The 24,388-nt window shown below is 52.6% G+C and overlaps 1 protein-coding gene across 1 annotated transcript in view; it reads right to left on the bottom strand.

Annotated features, from left to right (window-relative positions):
• Positions 1-2,223: 2,223 nt before the first annotated feature.
• Positions 2,224-24,388, bottom strand: part of SAMD11 (sterile alpha motif domain containing 11) — a 125,612-nt gene continuing 103,447 nt past the window's right edge. The window contains exons 9-14 of the mRNA XM_075721583.1: positions 19,535-19,650; positions 19,069-19,147; positions 18,102-18,805; positions 10,108-10,232; positions 5,381-5,491; positions 2,224-2,638 (exon numbers count right to left, since the gene is read on the bottom strand). Of these exons, the coding sequence (XP_075577698.1) occupies positions 2,390-2,638; positions 5,381-5,491; positions 10,108-10,232; positions 18,102-18,805; positions 19,069-19,147; positions 19,535-19,650 (1,384 nt within the window). The 3' untranslated portion in view covers positions 2,224-2,389. The remainder of the gene's footprint in view (positions 2,639-5,380; positions 5,492-10,107; positions 10,233-18,101; positions 18,806-19,068; positions 19,148-19,534; positions 19,651-24,388) is intronic.

Here is a 24,388-nt window from a genome sequence, read left to right as displayed (position 1 = left end):
TAAAAGAACAACCTTTTCCCTTTCTTTTTTTAAAAGTTCTGTTTTCATGGAGTCAGAAGAACCACAGCTCAGAAACATTGCCTTATTGCAGATAAAACCCCAAATGCACAGTAGTGGCTAGTGCTCTCCCTCTCACCTACATGTGTAAGTGATAACAACTCAGTGTATGCAAAGAGGTAATTATGCTCTTCCTGTCCTACACCGAGTGCCGCTCCTTTCCTGTGTCCAGCCATCATTACCGCACAGGTAATTACTGCTGTCGTACGGTGTTGTGGGGTGTTTGCTTCGTTCAGCGTTCGTTATGTCTTTTTGGAGCTTAGCAGCAGGAATAGGGATAGAGATATCTCTATAGAGATATGGTGGTGGTGAACGCTCTTTCTTTTTCCCAGCTGCAGTTACAGTAATTACTAGATCTGCCCTTCCCAGACACGCATCCAGATACTCTTTGTCCCATACGGGGGAGGAGATAACCTCAGAAATCAGTAATTAAGTTTTATTATTAACATCATCATTATTATCTTTTATAGCCCACTCTGAGGGGGCCAAAGCACCTGCTGCTTCCTTAGGTGTTTCAGGAGTGCTCAAGACCGAGGTTCCCTATGGCTGGCAAAGCCTGCGGCTTCAGGCAATTACATGTGGGAGCCTGGGATATGACTGCGAAGATGAGAATTGTAAGGCCCTAGCTATAAGAAAAAGCTTTTAACTTACCTTTTTTCCCAAAAGAGAAAGGAGTTGGTTTTTTCTCCTTTCTCTAACTTAGCCGAGCAAGGTGCTGTCTGCCTTTTAGCAGCTGTGAGCTAACCCTCAGATCAGCTTTGTTAGGCCAGAAACGGAGCAGCTCCAGTGCACCGCGAGTTACCAGCGCCAGGGGTAAGGCCTGTTGCCCCAGCGTATGCACAGTGAAAGGAAGGCGACTTCTTGGGTAAAGCAACCACTTACAAGGAGCTCAGGAAGCTAGGTACCATTTGTAAATTAAGTGTTTTTCTTTTTTATTTAAATTGATTGCTGGAAAGCATTTTTATCGTGATGTGATGGATAATGACTTTTTTTTTTTAACAATATAAAGAAGCTAATGTACCACCAAGCTATTTTTTTTGTAAGAAAAACGGTAGCACGTGCAATGTTTAAACAAAAAAAAAAAGAGGGGGGGGGAAGAGAGAGACAGAGAGAGAGAAAAGTACCACATGTGATTGTTGTTCACAACTGTACAAGTCACAGGAGGTCACCCCCAGGAGTTACCATCTCATTCACAGTAGTAAAAACTCTACCCATTGTTTTTAGCCTGAATCCCCCAGCATCCCTCCCCTCCTCTGGGAACGCACAGGTATCTGTCTCATGGTCCACAGCAGGCCAGAATGTGCAACTACATCCACCTCTGTAACAAGGCTTTAAAAATAACAAACCCCAACCCTACGAACAAAAAAAAACCCACCCCAAATGTATAAATGAGTCTGTTGTACATGTGAAGGAGGGAGGGGGCCACGTCGGAATGAGGCCTGTGACCCTTCAACCCTCCAAAGCACATACTCTTTCCTTCTTCTCTTTAAAACAAAACATCTAATGAAAAAAAAAAAAAAACCAAAAACCTCTGCAGGGCTGGAGCACAGGCAGAGTCCATTCTCTGTGTGCTAAAGGGCCAATGTGCCGGGGAAGAGGGCAGCCCCATGCCCGTGGGACAGCACTGAGCCCCCTGTGCCGTACCATCCACAATGAAGTAAACATGGACCGGAACTTGCCTTTTTTTTTTTTTTTTTTTTTTTTTTTTGTCTTTTTGTCTGTCTTTGGTATTGTTTTAAAAGTTGCTAGAGATGCATAGACACCTGAATGAGGAACTGAGTACAGTTTCCAGGGAGGAGGAGATACTTGGGAAGGTGGTTGGTTTCATTTTTGATGGGTTTTTTTTGCTCAGGGGTGCTGAGTACCATTGGGAGGAGCAGTGCCTGTTCCCCTTCCCTGCTCGGAGTCACACCCAGAAGTTCCTGAAAGCCATGTTTCTTTGAAGACAAAGAAAAGCGGTCGTTCCCTGTCCACGGCTCTCCATCGCAGACTGGTGAGCGAGAAGGGGTGTGAAAGGGAATGGGAATGCTGCTGACATCCTCCAGAATAATTTTCTTTTCTCTTCACTTGTGTTGTCTCAGTACATCTTTGGATAGTTTTCTTTCCTTCCCTTTTTACAGTTTTTAAAACTTCTGTGGATTTGTTTGTGTGGTGTTTTGTTTTTTTTTTTTTAAACAAAAAGCAAATGCATCCAAAAAAAATTAAAAACCTCCCTTCCTCACTCCTATGTCTCACACTGCTGAGGGAGGCTCTCCTGGTCTCTCAAAATGCATTACCTTCAGTTTGTTCAACTGAATCTCAGTTCCACAAGCAGTCAAGAGCTGTCCCGCAGTTAAGATGGAGGTTTCGTGGTGTCGTTCATCCCAGCAATGATGGAGGGGTTTCCGTTTTCCTGCTTTGGTGAGACGCGGCTGGCGGAGGGCAGGCCGCTGCTGAAAGGGGAGGCCACGCTGCCTGTGGAGGATGGCCGGAGGTCGGCGGCGGGCAGGTCCCGCTCCGGTGGCCGCAAACCAGGAGGTTGCAGTGGGAAAGCCATGGGGAAGCCGGCCATGTACAGAACTCTGCCCACTCTCTTGGCGACCTATTGAAAAATAAAAAAGAAAAAAGGAGGGAATAAATGCAGGGAGGGCAAAAAGGGATGAGAATGCGCACAAACAGTCTTCAGAAATCCATAGAAGCTGCATGAAATGCAGCAAGCCCAGGTTCTGTACTCCAAAGTGAACTGCAGGTAGAAGAGCTACCAGTCCCAATCCACAAAAAAGAGCCCCAAACAAACCCTTGGAGAGCTACCAGAGAAGACTAGGGAAGGTTTCCTCCTCTCTCCTTTTCCCTACAGGACTCTGTCCTGCAGCAGTGCTCCCTAGCTCTGTCACGCAGGGCACCAAAGTGCAGCTGGAGCTGCGAGGCCCACCCTGGCTCACGCCTCACAGGCCAAGCATGCGCTGGGACGTGTAGCGCAGGCCCTTCTCCTGTCCTGTGTTTTGCGTGCGTCTGTCTTCTTCAGCCCACACGAGACTGAAGGCCTTGCTGAGGTGCAGGCTGAAAGGCAGCGTGCAGCCTGAAGCTGAACCAAGTCGAGCCTCTGATCCGAAATAAGCAGTCTCGGTGTCTCCTCAGGGACACTTGCAGGCTGTTTACATGGCGAGGTAAGGCTGCATGGCCAACTGTGCCAGTGCTCTTCATCACTCCGGTACCCCAGCTCATCCCCTTCATGACTGAAACACGGTGGTAAGTTCCTAGGTCATCTCTGCTGCACGACACTTTGGGAACCTGCCTGGCTATAGCAGGTGAAAGGCCTGCCCGGTTCCTGCTGTGTCATTAACAGGCACCGCCGGATGGCCAATTTGATGGAACGCTGCTGCGCGCCTTTTGCTGACCCAGCCCAGGGTGCTGCACAGCAGGACAGTACACGACATCCACTGCTGAAGAGCAGGAATTGCTCTTCAGGGGGCTGAGGGGAGCTGGGACAACAGCATGAGGGGGAGAAAAAAGGAAAAAAAAAAAAAAAAAACCACCAAAACCCACAACCAAACTGGCTACAGGGTGGCTGCTGTTAACTGCACAGGAAACTATAAGCCTGCAGCCTCTCCCTTGTTCTGCAGGACTGACGAACACTCCTGCAGCAGTTCTCGCCTCCCAGCAAGGGCCAAAGGCCCCACAACTTTCCAGCACCTACACAGCTGTTTCACATTTAAGCTTAAACAAAAACACAGGCTTGTGTTCAAACCAGACAACTGCAGCATTATTCAGTTAGCAACATCAGGACTTTGCTCCCCACTTATGCCCCCCCCCCCCCCCCGCCATGCCTTATTATAGAACTTTAAACACTATTGATTAAATCGAAGCAGGGTTTTTCTAGTTTCAGCCCATATCTCATATTCCCCCCCCCCCCCACCAAATCCCATCTAAGAATGTCTGTGAGCTATTTGGCGTTCTCTGTTTTTAAGAAACATAAGAGTTTTATTTCCTACTGAATTGACCCACAGGGAACAATTGCCCACAGAACCTTTTTATTAGCCCCCTCATAAACAGTGAGGGCTGTAGGGAAAGTAGTAAAGTTGCTCTTATTGTTTTAACATAATGTAACAAATGTATAGCTTGTGGGTTAGGGAAACTACGCCAGAATAGTTACTATCTGCGCAACCCATGTACGTGCACATGTACGTTACTGTCATAACTATTTGCATGACATAATCCCCCAGGGAACACAGCAGCACAGCCTGTTCTTGACATGTGTCAGAAGCCATTTTCTGATCATTAAATGGAAAAAAAGAAAAAAAAAAGCAGCTAGCAGAGATGATGTTCTAGATTTGAGTCCAACCAAGGGGAAGTGGAGGCAACTGAAATGGAAGTCACCATGACCGTGACTGCCAGGAGAACAGCAAAGCAATTTTAGGAACGGCAGAGACTTGGGAGCCAAGTCATGGGGGTGTCTTTTGAAAAGAAACATGGCTATAAGGGCACAACAGCAGTCTGCTGAGGAGGCCATACAGTCCCCTAAAAGAGAGAGCTTGACTAAACCAACAGAGGCAAATATGATTTCTACTTCCAGTCTATCAAAATACAAATGAATAGCACAAGTGGGGGGCGGGGGAGGCAGCACGGCCCATCAGCAAGAGTAAGCTATGACTAGCAAGAGCTAAAAATGGTACAGCAGTCTTACTGGCACAGCGGAGAAGGGAAAGAGCTGGTCCCTTGCTCACTGGGGAGGGACACTAATCAACAGATGATGCTGCGATGTGTTAAATGCATTTGTGCTTCAGGCCTCAAAAAGAACTGCCATGAGCCATCTAGTTGCAAGGAAAATGAGCAAAAGGACTTACATCCCGTCTAGAAAGGAAAAAAAAAAAAAAAGCCACAACCAGCTCCTGACATGGCTTTATCCAGTTCTTTAGGTACTTCAGGATGACTGTTTTCAGGCGTGACTGATTTGAAACCACCTACCTTGCCTCGCCTGTTTACAGCTTTTCTTTCCTGTTTGTTTTCCAGCCTAACGTATCTTTTCTAGCCGGAGCTGCTCCATTTTTAGGAGTTTCCCACTGCATCCCTGTTACTCCTTCCCACCACTTGTCCTGAACTCTTTGCTTCTGCCCCCGGGCACTGAATATTGTCTGTGTTTTCTTCCTGAAAGAGTTACGTGACTGGCTCCAGATGAGGATGGGGAACATTTTGGAGGACTGATCAAGCGTTCTTGAAACCAGAATTACAAATAAATAAACAAACAAACAATTACTGCTCGACAAATTGTATTCAATAAACCACCTCTCTCGACAGCCCTGTCATTAAAGCATGCCACTTGCTACTACACAGGCAATTTGCCTACCTGTGACCTTATCTTCAGTGCAGGTCCGAGTTTCAGCCCCATATTGTTCAGTAAGTGCTCTTCTGTCAGGAGGGGCAGGGTCTCACCATCAATAGCCTGCTCTCGGAATACCTGGAAGAAACCAGAACACAGGTCCAGGCTTAGAAATGCCGGTGACGCAGCTGATGCACTCGTCTTGCCATCGCACTGTGGCAAAGGGAGAGTCTAAGAGCCTCGGTGATGAAGTAGGCCCGTATAAACACACGGCAGTTACATACAATCCTGTATCCACAGCTAGGAGCCAACATGTAAAAGGAGGCACGTGGGAATGTGAACTGGGGGTGGTTGGGCCAGTTTCAATAAAGAAATAATTTTTTTTCTTTTTTTTTTTTAATGTTAGGATGAGGCATGAAATGTTTTTTTTTTTTTTCTTTTTTCTCTCAGGGGAATGTCCCCAGGTTTAGCAACCAAACCAGCTGACCTAAGTGCAACATTACGAGTAAGCCCAGCTGATAACCTATGAGAGCAGATTCGAGAAAGAAGAGTGACATGCCCGGGGGCCCTATCCCAGCTCCAAAAAGGGCAGAAGACATAGGAGAAAAGATAAGAATCTAAATTTTGGCAAATCCTAGGTCACTCACACTTGTGTGGATATTTGGAAAAAGTTGACCCAGTAGACTTCAAAAGTATTTGCAGTCTTCAGTGAGGCATATGCAATTGAAAAGGAGGAACTTGCTTGTTCATGCATTTCCTTCTCAAAGCTGCTAATTTCCAAAACAGTCTCCAGGCAAAATACATAAACAGATCTGTGGAGCACATTCTGCAGGTTAGCTGGATTCATGTGCAACACTCAGTTTTGCACCTGTTTTGGTTTTTTTTTTTTTTTTTTTCCCCTCCTCCTTTGCCTCTTGAATATTACAACCATTCCTAGAACATGCAAGCAGCCTGGAGATTGCAGTCCGTCACGCTGTTTGGCAGTGACGCCTGATACCCAGACCACCAACTGGGATCAGGGAGGATGAGCCCTCCTCACCGGTCTGTTTTAGCACCAGGCCCTTTCTTTTTCCCCGACGCTTCTAGCAACATGGACTAATAAATATTGCAGTGCCACTGTATTGACCGAGGCAGCCGCGTGGTTCCGCTAAACGCGGCGTGATCCTACTGACTCAACTGCTCGGGCCTCTCAGCCAGTTTCCACCAACGACGCAGCAAGGCTCTCACCCCTCTCCCCGTCAGCCGAGCGAACAGAACCCGGCGACGCGCGTGCACACAATCACTGAAATGACAGCAGGGCCCAGTATGGTCTTATAAAATGGCAGTTTCATATGAACACATTCTAATACACCCAGCCGTGCTAAAACTATACCATTTTAACACGTTCTTAAGGGCAGAAAAAAATACTTTGTTTTGCCTCTATCTATTTCAAATGACAGGGTCACGCAAGAGTTTTCCACCTAATACGTACGGTGTTAGAAAGGTTAAGGTCTGGATATGCGGTCTTATTGCTCCATTCTTCATATACAGAGCTGGGCTACACTTACACCAGTCTCCCCTGGGTGTTTACTCTGGACGTACAGGCTCAATACTTCACGAGTAAATTGCCATCATCTGGTAATTTAGCCAGCAGGTTCCCCTTGGTTCGGGAGATGTCAGATGCGTGGGTTTTTGTTACTAAACCACACCTCCACTCGGTAGCGGTTTTTCCACACCCCGGCTCATACTGGATGCTCGCCCAAATGAACTGTCTGTGGGGCCCGATCCTGCTGTCTCTCCATGGTGCAGTGGCTTTTGCAGAGCATTATTATTACTACTAAACACTATGGCAAGGACTGGGGGGGCTCAATTTACTCTAATGGCTTCTCTTCCAGCAGCAGACCGTAACCCAGAGCCATCCCTTCGGAGAGCGGCAGTGGCTGTCAGAGCCAAGGCAGCTGAGCTGTCCCAAGTGGTTTTTATGGCTGGACTCCCACCAGCAAAGCCGCTCATGACTGCGGTGCGTGTTTCTGCTCTTTGACCTAGCAAAACTTACTATGCCGATTCCTTTTCCTTCCTCTGAAGCCAACGTGGCTGCGAGCCAAAGGCCTCCACTAAAACCCTCCACAAAAAGCCTTAACTTGAGAAAAGCGTCCCCCTTGGGTGTCCCACAGGTCTTGATCCACTGCAGGGACAAAGCTGAATATTGTCAAGGGCTGAGATCGGGCATGGCAACTTTTGTTTTTGCTGAAGTTTTCTTGTTTGTCTGAAACATGTTTCTAAATGCACAGCATACCACCAAACTCTTGCTGGGTTTTCCTGGCAGGAGAAGCCTGGAGACCAGTGCCAGACCTCCCCGGCAGCTGTGGTTTTGGAGAAGAGAACACAGACAGCTCTGCAGTTTAGAGCCATGGAGCTGGGTCACCCTTGAACACTGGCATTTTCACATAGTAAAAAACCTGTTAAGCATACAACCGTGGTGCATAAAAACGCATCATCCCTTAAGCCACGCAGCCCCCTACATAATGCAACATAGCAAGGCCACGACAGGAGGCTGTTTACAGCAGCTCCCATTATCGTAAAACATTTTGTTTGCAATGCACTGAGAAGATTGCTGAACCGTTGTCTCAGCAAGCTATTGATTTCTTCCCCACTGGTATACCAGGAGCTGGCATGGAAGGTGTAAATGGATGATCCTTCTGCAAGGTGGCTGTGTTAAAGATTTCTGCACATTTCCTACTGGCCTAATTCAGAAGCTTCCAGGCAACCCTGGTCTTCATTCCCCAACGCAGGAATGCAGACAAGCTGCAGTAGCGCCAGTGCAAGAGCACGCTGTTTGGGGTGGGCGGTAACAGGGAATGCAAGCAGCTGTGTATTTTGGGTTTAGAGCCTTTTGCGGGAGCTCTCTTCAACACATACTGCAGCCCACACATGTACACTCCTGAACCCGTCACCCATCCCCTTATCATCCTCACTAAAGCCAGCTCCTGAACTCCCCTCTGCACACGCAGACCTGCTGCTTTTCACTCCCGTAAACACCCGTCCATCCACCGTCCTTTTTTAACCAGTGTCCTTTCCCTCCCTCTCTCCATAATCAGAAACTGAGCCTTCTCTCTCCCACACCCCCAGTCACCCTGCTCCACTCCCAAGTACAACCCAAATCTCTGGCATTCCTCTTGGGGAACGTTACATGTACCCCATCTCCGTAACAAGCATTCACTTCCCTAAATACTGCCTCTCGCATGCGTGCACAGCTGTGTGCTCCAAAGCAGCACTGGTTTTACAGGTGGCTGAACGAAGCACGCTGTGATGGGATTAACATCACGGGTAGGGGGCAAGGAAGGACAGACTTTAGATGGAAAGCACAGTGTCCCATCACCTGAGCAAGAAGGGGGAGGCGTGGGGCAATTCCAGGTTTCCGCTTCCTCCTTCCCTCTGGAGGGATGCAAAAGCAGGCACGTGTCCCCACGGCACGACACCATATCAGCATAACCTAAAGGAAATCGCTTCCCTAGAGCCAGGTACGCACGCTGCTCTCCTAACAGGCGGTCCCAGCAGAAGCAGGGGCGCTGAGCTTTACCTTTCTCAAAATGGCTGGGGGCGGGCGCGAGTTCTGGGAGAGGACACTTGCCTAATGCAACTAACGGAGGGAGAGACAGCACAGGCCCGAGAGGGGGAGGCGGCAGATTTTTAGAAAGCAGTTTTCAGCCAGCCTGGATGTCAAAGCACAGCTTTGCAGTCCTTAGCTGTCAGTCAGGGAAGCTCCTCTCTTGAAGTGGTGTGTCCGGAAAGCTCGACTCCTGCTCCCCTTCCTCCCTTTCAAGACCTGTGCTCAGCCTAGGATGTCTCTCTGCTGAAAGGCTGGATTGTCCTCAACTTTGGCCCTTTGCCTCTCTATCTCTGCTACTTTCAGGCCCTCCCTTCTAAGCACACTACATCCTCTTTACAAGGCTGGCCCAGACAGCTCAGGAATCTGTGCCTTCGCAGTTAGTGCGTTCTCTCAATGGGGCATTTATAATGGGCTCTAGCAGACGCGGAAGCCAAAAACACAGGGTTGTTTTTTGTATTGCACCTCACGACCTCACACTGAGCAGGCTGGATGAAGCCCCCAGTACTGATGGATATTTCAACTCTGCTATAAAGAGCTTAAAAAAATCACAGTCGCCACCACTCTGCAGTGCAGGCGTGGAGGTTACTTGGACGCTCGTGCAGGCAGGGTCTCTCGCAGCCCCGCTCTGCCCTCACAACGCTGTGGCTGCAGCAAGAGAACGCAGCACCTCCTGCCAGGCTGGCATCGCGAGCTGCCCGCCATCCGGGCGCTACCCGGCAGCCCGTCCCACGGTACAGCTGCTCCACACAAAGCCACCGCTGGGTTCAGCTCTGCGACAGAGCACAGGGCAGCTTCCAAAAGCAAGAGCTGGACAGTGAGAGGTAAGTGACACTAAGAGCCACTAGCCACGATCAACCCTGCAACGCAGATGCTCACTCCTGACCCTGCCCCTACTCCCATCCTCTCCCACTGCACTCCCTCCTCATTGCTGGCCATCTGCGAGGCCCAGCACACACCTTCTCGGGGTCTCCACTGGCAGCAAGTCCCTATTTAGCAATCCACTAGAAAAAACACTAAAAAGCTTCAGGCCCTGCAGAGCTCTGAGATACACCTTCTCCTAGGATGGAGAGCGCACGTAAAACCGGCACAGACGGCAGGGAGAGAACAGGGGCTTGCAGGGAGGACGTTCCTCCCGTGATGGTCTTGAGGCTGTTCAGAGATTTACCTGAGTGTACTCGGTGCAGCCAGACAAGTTGGACACAAAGCTGCACACATCCTCCACCGTCCATTTGCTGATGTCTTCCAGCGCAGGGCTTTCCTCACTATCCAGAAACAGACCTCCCATGGTGCCTGGATTGTTTGGAGTTGGGGGGGTAGGAAGGAGGGGAGGAGAAAGAAACATAAATCATTAAAATCCCACACGGACAACAACTAGCCTGCAATCTGAATATTTTTCTCTAGCCACACATTCATCTTTAATGACCTGTCAATTAAAGCACTGGGCAGGGTCAATTCATAGGCCTCTTCCTCCTGGAGGTCCCCAGCTTAGAAAGGGGGGCAGGGGAAAGGAAAAATCCGAGCTAATGCATTTCATGTGTTTAATGTTCTTCAGCTGCGGGGAAGAAATGGGGGGAGGGGAGAGAAAAGAAAAAACCCTGAAGGAGTGTTTCTCCACACGCACCGCAAAGCGGAAAACTCTGACTGCCCTGTGGGTTTCTTTCCCCCAGCCCTTCTCCTGGCTACGTGCTCCGAATGATAACAGGCTCCAGCACCTCTCCCCGGTGGCCCACTGCTTTGCCGGAGCGTGAATCGCTGGAGAACCTCTCGCTCTTCCCAAGTGTTCATTTTCAATCCACCCCTGCCCGAAATATCCGTCGGATCGGTCTGCCCCAACGCAGCCGCTGCCTCGCAACACGCCGCCCCGCGCTCCACCGCAGGAGCTGGGCGTCTCTCCCGGCCCAGCATCTGACGGGTGACGGGACGACCCCTGCCAGCCCCCGCGACGCTCTCAAGATAGCACGGCTCAGTTCAAGCCGATATGTCAATTCTCCGAAACGCAACAGCGGTTCAGGTCCCAACCCTGTCAGCAGAGACAAAGGTGATGGGTTCCAAAAGGGTGGAGGAGATTCCCCCCCGCCGCCCCGCGTCGCCGGTGCCTGACAGCGCAGGACGTGCACGCGGGGAGAAAACCGGACTGGGGCCAAGAGAGGAGCTGGAGGAGAGGCACCGAGAATAAGAAATGGCGAGAGAAACGCCAGGCAGGTAACTCGTATCTGCTGTAGCGTGTAAAAGGGAAAATGCAGAAACAAGTAATGAAGAAACCTAGGTCCAGAAAACGCCACTTTGGCGGGAAAAGGCAGCATTAACCTGTGGAACTCACTGCTGCGTGCTATCGTTTAGGCCAAGAGATCAAGGGGACATTGATAAGGATGTGAACATCCACGATTATAGCGGGTAGAGAAAGAGTTTATGAGCGGCATCAACTGTTACGCTTCAGGGCACAAAGCCACAAATTACCAGAAAAAACACTTCTCCCAGGGGTCTATCGTGACAAAATTATCTGTTCTGTAGGCTTAAGGTTTTTCCGTGATGCATTTGATCAGCACCATGGACGTAACCCCTTGCCGTGACTCCTCTGCTCCCGTCCGCAGCAGGTCGGACAGCACTTCTGCGAGCAGTGACAAGGTAAAGCGGGGATGCAACAAAATCGCGGTGGGGTGCACAAGCCCAGAGAACAAGGAGTGGCCGGTTCCCTGGGGGAACGCACCAGGTCAGAGGCAGGAGGCACGGAAAGAGGCGCAGAAGGAGCATGCAGCAAAGCCGCACGCCGGCTCTCCGCCAGCTCGTTGGCAAAGCCACCAGCACAGAGCAAGGTTAACAGGAAAAGGAGAGGATTTGCAGAGGAAGTTATCATGCCAATAAGATGCTTTTAAAACAACGGCAGTCTGCACAAGAAGCAGGCAGACGCTATGTAATCATTTCCACTACATTTCCGCTCCCAGCTTCCTGCTTCCCTTCCCAGCCTCGCCGCCTCCTCCCGGGGGAGCGGGCAGCAACGCCCCGTCTGCGGCCCACACCCTGCCGCGCAGCGCCGGGCGCTCGACGTCCATCTCCCGCCGCCGCAGCCGCACACGGACATCACCCTCTGCTCGCAAAGGGGATGAGTCCTGAGTCCGCGTCTCTCCGTACACGCCCGGGCCGGTGCAAGCAGACGAGCGCCAGCTCCAGCGCCAGAACACCTTGGCTGGGGCCGTGTGGGAGCCCTCCGAGGGCTGCCGCCTCCGCCAGCTCTGGTGTCCCTCGGGAGTACAGATGGGGCCATCCCTCTCCCCCCACGCCTCGGGGACCTGGGCACGTCTTTGCAGGCTCCTTGCCAGCGCCTCTTACCAGCCCGGGACCCGCAGGGTGCTCGCTGAGGGCAGCCTTCCACACCCTCTTCACACCCTTAGTCTCTACCCCGACCTTTCCTCCTTGCAGGCACAAGGCCCCCTCCCCTCCAGCCCAAGTACCAGGCTTGCAAATGCTCCGCTCGCCGCTCCCTGGGACAGCCCTGCCCGGCCGCGCTGGGCCGAGCGCCCGCAGCTCGTTGCCCCCCGCCTCGCTGCCTGGCCAGGCAGCTCCTCGCTCCCTTCACACCCCGTCTTCTTCCAGCTCGAAAAAGCTTCAAATACTTTGGTGTGTCTGGTAACAGCTGCAGAGAAAACGACCGGCTTTCCCGCGAGCTGGGCGCCCGTCGGCGCGGGAGGTGGAGGCAGAGGCCGCTGCCAAAGAGCCAGCGAGCACTTTCCTTCCCCTCGCCGCCCCCAGCTACCAGACAGACAGATGGACACGAGCCCTCATTCTCATTCCTATTGCATTCCATTTTCCAGGAGACAAACTCACAGCTGCTTATGTTAAAATTCACAAAACACCCAAATGGCTGAGGGCTTTTTTTTCCCTTTTTTTTTCTTTTTTCTTCCTTTTTGGGGGAGGGTTTTTCTTTCTTGGGGTGGGGAGTAATTCTCTTTCTCCTTTTTGGAAGACTGGCTGCAGCCTGGTAAATAGAGGAAGTGAAACTGAACTCAGTTATTCCAGGCACAGTCAATGCTCGGGCGAGACACCTCCATCTGCAGCCAGAGCAAGCATCTCTGAGGGGATCTGACTGTAACAGCCAACTGCTTTAAAATTAGGTACTTCCTTATTCCAAAAGCAAGCCAAGGATTGAATTGCAGCAACACAGTGCTTGGGAATGAATTAGCCCGTCACCAGCCAGCCAGACCCATCCTCGGGGTTTAACCACAGCCTGCGCAGAGGCCGGGCAGCCCCCGCCAGCCACACGCGCTCACCAGGTCCCCACCGGCGCGGGCAGAGATTTAGCCCCGATGCCACATTCGCAGCTGGCAGGCTCGAGGGGAGAGGCGTGAGGCTTCCCTACGGTCCCTCTCCTGCACACGTCCTCGCAATCCTGGGAGCACACCCAAGGCGGGATCGTTTGCAGGGTTACCGACACGGCAGCAGAGCTGGGCTAGCAACTGCTGCTCCTACAGAAGCCTTTCTCCTCTCTGGATTTCTTTCCTTTGTCCCTTCGTGCCCCCAGAAGAAAGGAAGAGAGGTCAAGGTGCACACAGATGCACACGCAGTAAGCCCGCTGCGTCCAAGAGCGACGGCAAGACAGGCCTGCTGTACGGGAACAAGAAATATTTTCCACGTACCCACACACAGAGAAATCTAATACGGCCAAAATATTTATCTCGCAGAGTTTGTTTTCCCTTCCCATTTATACGAGGGAAACAGGGACTGACTGGTGGAAATATTCTTGGGAGGGGGAAGGTAAATGCCAATACTTTGGATTCTGGCCGATTAGCAATTTCTGTGCCACAGAACTTAAAAGCTAGAGGGTGGAAACCGATTTCCACTGAAGCTAGTGGCAAAACACCCCTGTTCCCTGCAGAAAGGCCCAAAATCTCACGCTGACTGCAGAAGAGCTCAGCCCTAGTAGCCCCAAAGACTCAGTCGCCATTCTGTGTACTCGGCACCCGTTTAGCCTGGAGAAGAGGAGGCTGAGGGGAGACCTGATCGCTCTCTACAACTCCCTGACAGGAGGGTGCAGTGAGGTGGGTGTTGGTCTCTTCTCCCACGTAGTTAGCGATAGGACGAGAGGAAATGGGCTCAAGCTGCACCAGGGGAGGTTTAGGTTGGATATTAGGAAAAATTTCTTCACGGAAAGGGTGGTCAAGCATTGGAACAGGCTGCCCAGAGAGGTGGGGGAGTCCCCATCCTGGAAGTGTTCAAAAACCAGGTAGATGTGGCACTTGGGGACATGGTTTAGTGGGCATGGGGGTGTTCGGTTGATGGTTGGACTGATGATCTTAGAGGTCCTTTCCAGTCTTAATGATTCCTGGTTTTTACTTTCATTAAAAATAATACAGCCACCAAGCCAGGAAATGTGAAATTGCTACTCTAACCTTAACTGGTTTAGTGGTGGACTTGGTAGTGTTAGGTTAATGGTTGGACTGGATGATCTTAAAGGTCTTTTCCAACCTAAACGATTCTATGGTTCTAAGTCAGGGTTGTGGACCCCAGTGTTCCACTGCCCTGTTGCTCCCACCTCAGCCCTGTCACTGGTCCAAAGTCACCAGATGCAGGAAGAACCCCAGGAAGGACTTCTGTAGGAGGACACAAGAGCTGATTACAGTGGTCCAGTCTGGCCCCAGCATGTGTCTAATTGACAACTAGGACAGGACCAGCCCTCAGCACACTGCATCCAGTCACTGGCCCTTTCTAATTTTAAAGTCCCTACAGCAGAAGGGCTCCTGCCCTTCCTCCTGTCCCTCCTCGGGAAGATACCGCAGCGTCTGCTCCACCTCTGCGCATGGCTGCCCCCCACTCACCACTGCTCTGGCAGTTTGGAGAATGATAACAAATAGGTGCCAAGCGGCGAGAAGGGACGCACCTTCTATTATAATAATGACATGTCACTGGATCCTGCTGGACTGCGAGGATGCATAAAGGGCAGCATCTATCCCTGCCAGGCCTCCTCTGTCTTGCTCTATGATAAATGATGGCCCAAGAAAGCGGTAATGGATTACAGAGCATTTCACCAGATGGGGCCCAGCGTGTAGGAACTGAAAAGAATCCATTGTCCCAGGCCAGTGTCTTGTAGACAGGTGTCCACGTAAATGCCCTCGCCGCCCATGCCACAATCCATTTATAATTCCCCTCCCTCCTCCCGATATCCAGCTGCTTCAGAAGAGAAGCCAAAGGCCGAACGGGTCAGGGAGAGCAACCCTTCTGGCCATCCCAGTAAGGGAAACCTCTGCTGCAAATCCAGCAGCCAGGCTGCGACGGGGCCGCCTCTGCTGCACGAAGACGTGCGGGTTTTTGCTCCTGGCATCACGGGAGACAATTCAGGTGCCAACTGGGAGACCAGTGCACGAAGCAAACCCACTTGGAAGTCAGCCCACCTATGGGTTTAACCGGTTTTGCTAGCGCTCTCTAACCTCTCTCCCATTCCTCCCTCCGCATGCACCCCCCCCTTCCCGCACACCAGAGAGGGCTCGGGTCATGGAGCGGCACTGGAAGGCTTGCATTAATTGCTCTCCAGACTATAGATCGATAGAAGGATTTTAGCCTCCTGCACACTCCATCCTTCACCTTTTCCAAAGGACGGGGCTCGAGCAGGGCGGCGGGAGGAGGAGGGGAGCAAGGCTGCTGAAACCTTGACGAGATGAGGTCATCGAGCAGCCGCCAGATCCCCAGAAGGCAGCTCAGGGAATCGACCCAGCTCTGGCTGCCTCATCGATATTCTTCCCAGTAGGGACAGAAAACAGCTCTCTGCCTCCAAAGGAGGAGCCTCCCCTTGCTGGAAGACCAGAGGAACTGCCTGAAACTCCGTGGTCATTTTCAGCCAGCCACTTCTCTCTCCTCCTCCCTCTGGCTCTTCCTTTCAGCCTGCCGCGTTACCTGCCGTGTTTGGGCGGCTACTTCGTCATACCAGCCTCCGGCGTACAGCACAACATTGCGACCATCCAGGCCAAGAGAGCAGTCCTTGTGCAAAAAAGGATTACGGAAATTATCTGGCACCAGGGGAGAGGTGGGTGCCGTTCTGCCTGCCCTCAGGTGGTCTGTGTTCCCCAAGGGCCAAAGTAACACATTTTTCATTGGCGCATGCTACCCCAGCACACCCCACGATCCCCGCAGCATTTGGGTCGATATAGCCCTCAATATTTCAGTTGCTGAACTCCCAGCTCCCCTATCGACCTGCTGTGCTGCATCGAACGAGACGCCCTGTCTTCCCAAGGCTGTTTCAGGTGAGAGCTTTTGCTACAGAGTTGTACAGTGCCTAGCACCACAGGGCCTCAACTCAGTGCTGCCGTCCCGCGAACAGGCAATATTAACAGCCATGACAACACGTGAAGCTAGCAGAAAGCAAAAGAGCCCTCAGGAAAAAGACCTACAGCTCCGGAACAGGCTCCACAAATCAGAAGTGCCTGGAAACTGGGCAGTGAAACACAGCCCTGGTCTTTGCCGAGGCCTCAAGACACGATCGTGATATAAATTCGAAGTGATAATAATAAATGGCCTATTACAGTAACTCGCGCATTGCTGGGGGAGGGAGGAAACCCATCTACAATCCAGGCCTCCCTGCAGAGCCTCACACAAGCGATGAGCACCACAGAGCCCTGCGTTTCCCTTTTTAATGGCCGGGAGAAAAAGGCTCCTGCAAGGAAGCCTCAGCAGCCCAAGGCAGCAGGAATATTTATCATGTTGGCCACCTGCCTGTCACAGAAAAATCGCTTCCTCCTTCCTGGTTGGAAGGCAGCTCTAATGAGCGATGGGCAGCCGTGTTCACAACCGCAGCAGCTCTTTGCATAGAAAACAGGCAGCCTCAGCAACCCACATGCTATGCCCCCCTTCCTCCCTCCTCCACGTGGCAGGAGGTCCTACCTCCTGCTAATTGCTCAGCCAAGTAATTAGCCGAGGCAGGTTTTGGCTCTCGGCTAGGCTAGCGGGGCTGCCACCCTGCTCTGCCCACAGGAGAGCCCTGGGCAGAGCAGCTACCAGGGTTTGAAACCCCACTTTGTACCACCCGTACTCACTGCTCCCTCCTGGCCCCAGCTGTGCCTGCCTTTGCTGCCCAACCTCCACAGCCAAAGGGACCGAGCCGCCGGGCACCAGAGAGCTGGCAGCGACTTCCCTGCCTGCCTGTCCCATCCAACAGGCTATACCTGTGCCCGTGAGACCGAGAAATACACCACTTAAATACAATACATGGGGAAATACATGGGGAAAGAGCCCATCTACCTCTGCCCTGGGAAAGGGGCACAGCAGCGATAACTCGGACACCTCCAAGGGCACGGGGTAGCCAAGATGCGCGAGCCACTGCTGGGGAACTCTGACAGCCCATCCCCAAGGTGCTGTCCCACGCGCTACCCTGGAAATGTCCCAGATATGACACTCAGCAGGGAGGAAAACGCTGCGGCCTAAATCCTTCATTTCCCTCTCCTCGAACCATGGCAACGCGGAGAGGGAGAAGCGAGCGTACGGGAGCCAGCCAGGCACCCTCCAGCCCCGCGCATCCCCAGCGCCGCCTGCACCTCTCCCTCAGCCTCACGACCAGCCTGAGGCCTCTGCCCACGCAGGGCAGATCCACGTCACCCCGGGAAGCTCTCCTTCCGTTCCTTCGTCCTGCTCTACCTGGGTGTTTCTCTCCAACCTGGCCCCTCCAGTCCCCAGCTGCTTGGAAATCGCATGAGCGCAGCCCAACAGTCTTCACAGCCTTTCAGGCCACCCTTCCAGATGCAATACTTCTGGCCCTTCGCTTTGTGGGGCAGCACCTTGCAGCCATTAATAATTTTTGTTGCCTCTCCCTGAAGCCCCCTATAGTTTACTGGCATCTGTCCTGAAACACGGCTTCCAAAGAAGGCCCAAGCGATTACAAGATCCCTTAGTCCACCCTATTGCGATGATCCCTTAGTCCATCCTATTGCGATCTCCCGTCTCATGCGCTTGGGACTCACTTTGTCCCCGCTGGTCCTCTTTATGACCCTTGACTTGCTTCATTGCAAATGGAGTCCTTTACACTAATTAAAAGAAGGCGCTTGGTTCCCCGCAGAGAAAAAAGAACTACAACCACACCAGGCTGCAGAACAGGAAGGGGGAAGAGTCCCACTTTTAGCACGCCGCAAAACACGTCACTGCTCCAGTCAGTAACTCAGCGACAGGCCCCCGTGCACTCACCTGCATGGAAGTAGGGGCTCATCGTGTAAGGGAATCCAAAGGGCAGTGGCTGAGGCGGTGGGATGGAGGCTGGCGGGAGATATTTCACCTCGTTTTTGTTGATGCCTGGGCCAAGCAAATGACTGGGGGACTCGGCGCTCGAGGAGCTGCAGGGGGCATTTTGGCCAGCAGCCGCTTCACCCAGCTCCTTGGCCCCTTCACAGACTTTGCCCGTCTCTTTGCATTCCTTAAGCTCAGCAGCCGAGCCGCTGCTCTCAGCCTTCAGGCTCTCCGGCTTCTCGTCACTCACATCCGCGTCGCTCTCAGAGTCCTTCATCTCCTCATCGTTACAGTCTGGCACCCCATCCCGCGCCCGGGGCTCCGCCAGCTCCTTGGCCTCGCTCAGCCCCTGCGGCTCAGCGCGGTGGTGTGCCGATTTCCGGCTGCCCCGCCGGGGCTGCTCCTTGGGCGGCGTGGCACTGCTGGGGACACTGGGGTTGAGGGAGAGCAGGGGAGTGTTGTTGTGCCGCAGCACCAGCATGGCGTTCCTCCGGGAGAGCTCCTCCCGCAGCGGGTGGCCCTCGGGGATGTCGTGCACATTGCGCAGGGCCGGGTGGTCCGGGGGCAAGCCGGGATGCAGGCTCAGCGGGTCACCGGCCAGTAGCCTTTGCCTGTGGAGATTCTCCAGCTCCTTCTGGCGGATGATCTCGGCCGACATCTCCAACCTAAATTGGGAGAGGCAGAGAGGGAACGTCGGGGGGGGCTCTGTGAGTGACTTGATAACCCCCAGCCACGCCGAACCAGAGCTTGCAGGATCGAGGCGTCGCCTCCACACCCGCGCATCGTTTCCAGTGGTCTCACTTGGACACCGCTCTGTCGCCTGCGCACAGCTCATCCGACACGGCACCCCACGTTCCTCTGCCTGCTGCTAGGAAAGGGAAGGAAAAACCCCACCCGAGCCCAGGCACGCTGGCCCTCCACACTCTACCTTGCCAGGTTTTGCTTTCGTAGCATCTCTTGCTGCCGCGCAAACATCTCTGCTTGTGCCGGCTGTAGGAACCCGTAACCTGGGGACAGGGAGAACAATAATATGGGGTTATTAATCTCAGCATTGACTCTTTGCTAACTCAGGGCCAGCTCCCCAGAGGGCTAACTGAGCAGGGAAGGGCTGAGAGCTGCCCTTCTGTTCTAGAGCCCATCTATTCCCTCACTCCCGAGGCAGTGCAGCCTGCCGCTGAAACACGGGACCAGGGAGGCTGGTGGGGATTAAAAGAGAGAGCAGCCAAGGCAACCTGCTCCTATCGCTGCAAAACAAAGGTGAAGTCAGCACAACAGTAACAGGGAAATGCAGAAAATGTGTCTGGGCTGTTTGGCTAAAGGACAGTTTGTCATAGCCTGTGTCTTCGCTCGACCCACTTCCCCGGGCTGACTGCAAGCATTTCTTATGCGCTCACCTGGTGTCTGGCACAGAGCCGAAGGCACCCCAAGGAAAGGAGGTCTCAAGTGGGGCCCCAGGGCAATGTGGGGCGCGTTCTGGGGTGAAAGCAGAGGCGGTGGGTGGGATATCTCCCTGCAGAAATCAGAAAACAAATTCAAGTTGAAAACCTGGAGGCTCCGTCCACAGTGCCCAGAGGGCCCCCCTGGCTCAGGAGGAACATCCCTTCTGCAGATGATCTGCGTTCTGTACCAGAGGCTGTTCTGAGATAGAAAGATGCCTATTCACCCATATGCAAAACTTTAACAAGGGAGAGAAAAAAGAGAAGAAGCAGAACCAGAAGGGAAAGAAAGCAGCCAGGAATCCCTAAGTCCCACATACTTCCCACCTTGATATATTTGCTTCTGCGGCCTTTCAGCTGGGCTGTTCAAAGGGTTATTGCCTGCCCAGGGCTAGCAAAAGCAAGGCTGAAGACGCTGCGTCTGCCTGTCCCCTTAGCAAGCTTAGGTTTCTATCTCAATTATCTTACAACTGAAAAGGGATTCTGTGTTTTGCGAGCTGGAGACTGGGTTTGGGAAGATTGAAGGCATCACTGGCATGCCTTGCAAAAACAACAACAAAAAATCACCGTCCTAGCTGGGACAACAGGTGATCTTTAATTCTGGAGAGGAAAGCTGTAAGCGAGGCAGAAAAAGACACCGAGATGAGATACGGGGAGAGGGTAGGAAGTGCTACGGCGTCAGTGGAAAGGAGTAGTACTGGAGAAGGGGTGGGTGATGCTGGCCAGAATGGGCAGAGCAGATGTAAGGTGCAAGTAAGCTGGAAGAGGCAGGTTTGAGGGGTGGGGAAGAGGACAATGCCTGGAAGCAAGGCAGGTAGCACTTACTTGCTTGCGGGAGGGGGGCGTGTAGAAAAAAGGGGGGGGAGCAGGAAGGGAATAAGAGCCAAGGTCTCTTCCATTAGTCAAATCTGCCCTGGGAGCCTGCAAGCAAATCTCTGCTTTCCGGCTGCACGTCTCTTAATTCCTTTTGATGGCCACTTACAACATTATTACCTTCACCAGGGCATCTAGAGGCAAAGCCAAGTGCTGTGCCGTTTATTTTCATTTTACAATATCTCCCTATAAAATCTGCTTCAGGAGAGACTGGAGGGCAAGAGAAAGGGAGCAAGAAGGTGCATGTGACTTCGCAACAAGCAGACCATAGGAACAACCATGCTCCCCCTTTCAGTGGGGGGATGACGTTCGAGTGTGGGATAACGTGAGAATCCCAGCATCCACGCCCCGTCCCACACAGCTGGGAATGGATTACCACCATGGCTCATGGAAAGCCAGACAAGGACTCTTTGGGGATGAGGTGGGCAAGGAAAAGGATTCCTGTCCTTTCCCTAGGTCTTCCCGGCGCAGTTTTATCCTCGTTCTATGCAACAGCCACTACAAAGCACTGCCACGCACTGATCCGCAGCACAGAACGGGCTGAGATTCCCCTCCGAAATTCCTCCTTCTCCCTACCCCCTGCCCATCTGCCCGTATCCGCCTCCCCCCTTCCCGTCTGTCTCTGCTCCCCTGCTCCCCTTATCCCCTTCCCCTGGCTGTCTCTGTCTCTCCTTTCCTCCTCCTTCCTCCCCTAGCTCTCCTCTAAACTAATTGCACAGCTCGCTGTGTCTGGAGGAGAGCCACAGATCGATCCGTCGCTGTTGAAATGTTAATGCTAATCGTATAACCGCTCCGCCAGCACCTCGCACTTCAGTGGCAGCTCCAATTAATCTCAGGTAACGCAGCGCGTGACCTTCGGCTCAGAGCCGGGGCAGCAGCCAAGCGATGCTTATGTAATTACACCATGAAGTGTGTAATCACCTGCCCTAATCCCCGAGGCCTCACAATTAGCCGAGGCCTCGGTCGCTGGGCTGCCAAGTGCTTTGCCACCCCGGACAGCCTGCAGATGAGTAACGGACAATTAAAGCGGCATGACGGGGGCTAGGAGGTGTCCGTTCGATCGTAATTAGCTGTAATCATGGGGAGACGAGCCTGGCAGACGTGCTGTTCGTTTTATAAGAAGCAATTTAGGAAATCAAGTCGCTTTTAACCATTCCATGGCCAGGCAAGCAGTGGCCGTGCCCTCCCTGCCTTTTATAAATGCAGAAAAGGGGATCCTGTACGAAAGAACAATGCGCAGAAGCCCCAGGCGCAGGCTGCACGCAGACAGCTCAGAAGGAAATGCTAAAGACGGAGAGCTTCTTGATTTTGGCCAAGAAGAGACAATCTGTGCCCAGGAAGCATACTGTTCGATGGGGATCAGGACCAGGCACGGGAAAGCAAAAGGGTCTCCCTTTGGTGGCAGCCCAGTGTTAATCAGAGGCTGCTTTTACGCTTTAATGTTACACTACAGGGCCTAACTTTGACCCCTAAGGAATTCAAATCTGCTCGAGACCCTGCAGTTCGTTCCCTCCGTCCTCTCATCAGAGCCGTGCAGCTTCCCTGCCCGTCGGGACCAGGGACCGGCTCGTGCTGTGGCTGCGCAGCCCGGGCTGGGGAAGGGGGCACGGCAGGACGAAGCAATTGCTGCGGGACCGATCGCACTGCCACGCACGCGGCTGAGCGCAGCAGCCTGCGGTGCTCGGACGGGGCTGCAGGTAGCTGTAAGAGGGGCCACAAGAAACGCATCGGGAGCAACTTCGAACGTGAGAGGTCAGTCGCCGCTTATGTTACACACACCACACATGCTGGGGATGAGTCCAAAGGTTTAGAAAATTCAGGGAGACACGTTTACACATGCTGTCATCATGTCTGCCTGGCACAGTAGACCACACAGAGACACCAGAGCCCTTCTCTCGGCAACACTGGAGCTCTCCACCAGACACGCGCAAGGGCAAAGCTGCTGGGTGAGGCCGGATAAACGGGACCGACCAAAAGTCCTGCGACTGGCACTGTTACACCCACGGAGCCTGTGGCCTGAAGTCGGAGACGGGAGGCTGCATAATGGCCAAAGAAGGAGGAGTCACTGCACCTCTCCTGCCATCGCCCTAACGCTCAGCATCAGTCCCCAGCAGCAGATGAACTCAGAAAGCAAGCAGGTATGCTCATAAATATTCGGGGACAAGGGTCTGTTCTCCCTGCAGGTAGGCTCATAAATATTCGGGGACAAGGGTCTGTTCTCCCTGCAGGTAGGCTGATGCTCCCTAGCTCACGCCGCAGAGCCCCCGAGCAGCAGTGATGCACGCCGCCTGCGTTACCACGCAGGACGGATGCTTTCTGTCGTCCCGCAAACCCAGCCTCCTGGCCATCCAGGCGGGGAACCCATTGGAGCCTGCCACTGCTCCCTTCCAGCCCATCTGCCTGATCCTTGGCATGGAAGCCTGGCACGGGAGGGAAGGAGTAGGACCAGGTCGTGTCCTGGCACAGAGCTGGGAAGCCCTCCCAGGCTGCCTGGTACAGATACACCCAATTGCTTCCAAGCCACCTTGGAAATGAACTGGCAACCCCGGAGTAAAAAGCCCCAGAGACCTTAACAAAGGGTACTGGGCTTTTAGACAGACGTGCACCAAAACTCAAATCCTTGCATCCTCTCCCAGCTACGTATCAGCCTTCAACCCCCCGTTAATTTCCTTCCTCCTCTTCTTCCACCTCTCAGAGTAAGGGCTGAATTACCGCTCCGTACTCTGAGAATATGAATCTAGCCCTTGGCAATTACATCTGATAAGCCTTGTCCTTACCTTGCAGAGAGCAATTCTGTGTTACTGCATATTCCTTCCCCCACCCCCTGGTTTTTTTCCCCCTAGTATGCCAGCTGGAGGCTTGTGAGCAGGGTATTAGGGGATTTGCACTGCATGCTGCTAAATTTGATATGTCCTTTAACAGGAGACAAATGGTTCACAAGGCTTAAAAAGTATCGACTTTTCTTTAACAATAAGCACTAATGGCCTTCAAATAATCAATATTTAAAGTCATTATGGGGTTACACATTATACTGTTAAAACCAAGCCTTTCACTTTAACCCCATCATATCCTCCCAAGCCCAGAGCAGTGCTCCCCCCTGACTCACTCCAAGCTCAAAAGGCAGGCTCGGAGCACAGGCTGCGACTGGAGATGTGAGACGGTCAGGAAATGCAGATTGAAACCGGCAAGGCATGGAAATAAATTTAGAATGGATGGAAGAGGCGAAAAAAAAGAATGCATGAAAGCTCTGCTTTCTTCTGCTTTGCATTTGATAGGAAGAGACACTTTAAACCTGAGGTAATAGGCAAGCAGCGCACAGCTCCTTGCTGGTTCGCCATCCGCAGACGCTGTCTGTGCCAGGAAGGGAAAATAAATAAAATGAAAGAGCTTTCTAAAAATGGTGTTTGGGATTTCCAGGCAGAGACAGACACGTACTGGCGCTGCCCTTCTAGGGCAGCAACGAGGCCTGGAGACAGAGAGGGTCTGGTTTATGCTGCCAGGGGAAATCGCTCCCTCAAAATCCAAACTGGTGCTAAAACCAAATTAGTTAAATCAGGTCAAGCTCTTTGGCCTTTGCTCTGCGTAACGTTCAGCCAGCTGGGATCTGGTGAGGAATCCTCCCAGTGCAGAAATCAGAGAAAGTGGGATACAGCATTCAGAGCAGAGAGGGGGATGCGAGGCTGGGGTAGGTAAGAGCAGGAGAGAGGACGTGTCCAGAGAGGACAGGAGAATGTGCCCAAGGAGCACAGGCGTGAAAAGGAAAGCCTCCGCAATGCGGGGGGGGGGGGGGATTAGGTGGTGAAAGAAAAAAAATGGTAGCAACAGCAGATGGAAAGAACCCAATCCAAAAATCCTTACTGGGTATTTCAGGCACATCTTTGCACAGAGAAAGGCCCCTGGCTGATGCACAACGTTTGTCAGCTTACTGCAATGAAAGGG

The sequence above is a fragment of the Pelecanus crispus genome, chromosome 15 (genome assembly GCF_030463565.1).
Source record: "Pelecanus crispus isolate bPelCri1 chromosome 15, bPelCri1.pri, whole genome shotgun sequence".
NCBI classification, from domain to species: Eukaryota; Metazoa; Chordata; class Aves; order Pelecaniformes; family Pelecanidae; genus Pelecanus; species Pelecanus crispus.
This window is presented reverse-complemented; position numbering and strand designations above follow the sequence as displayed.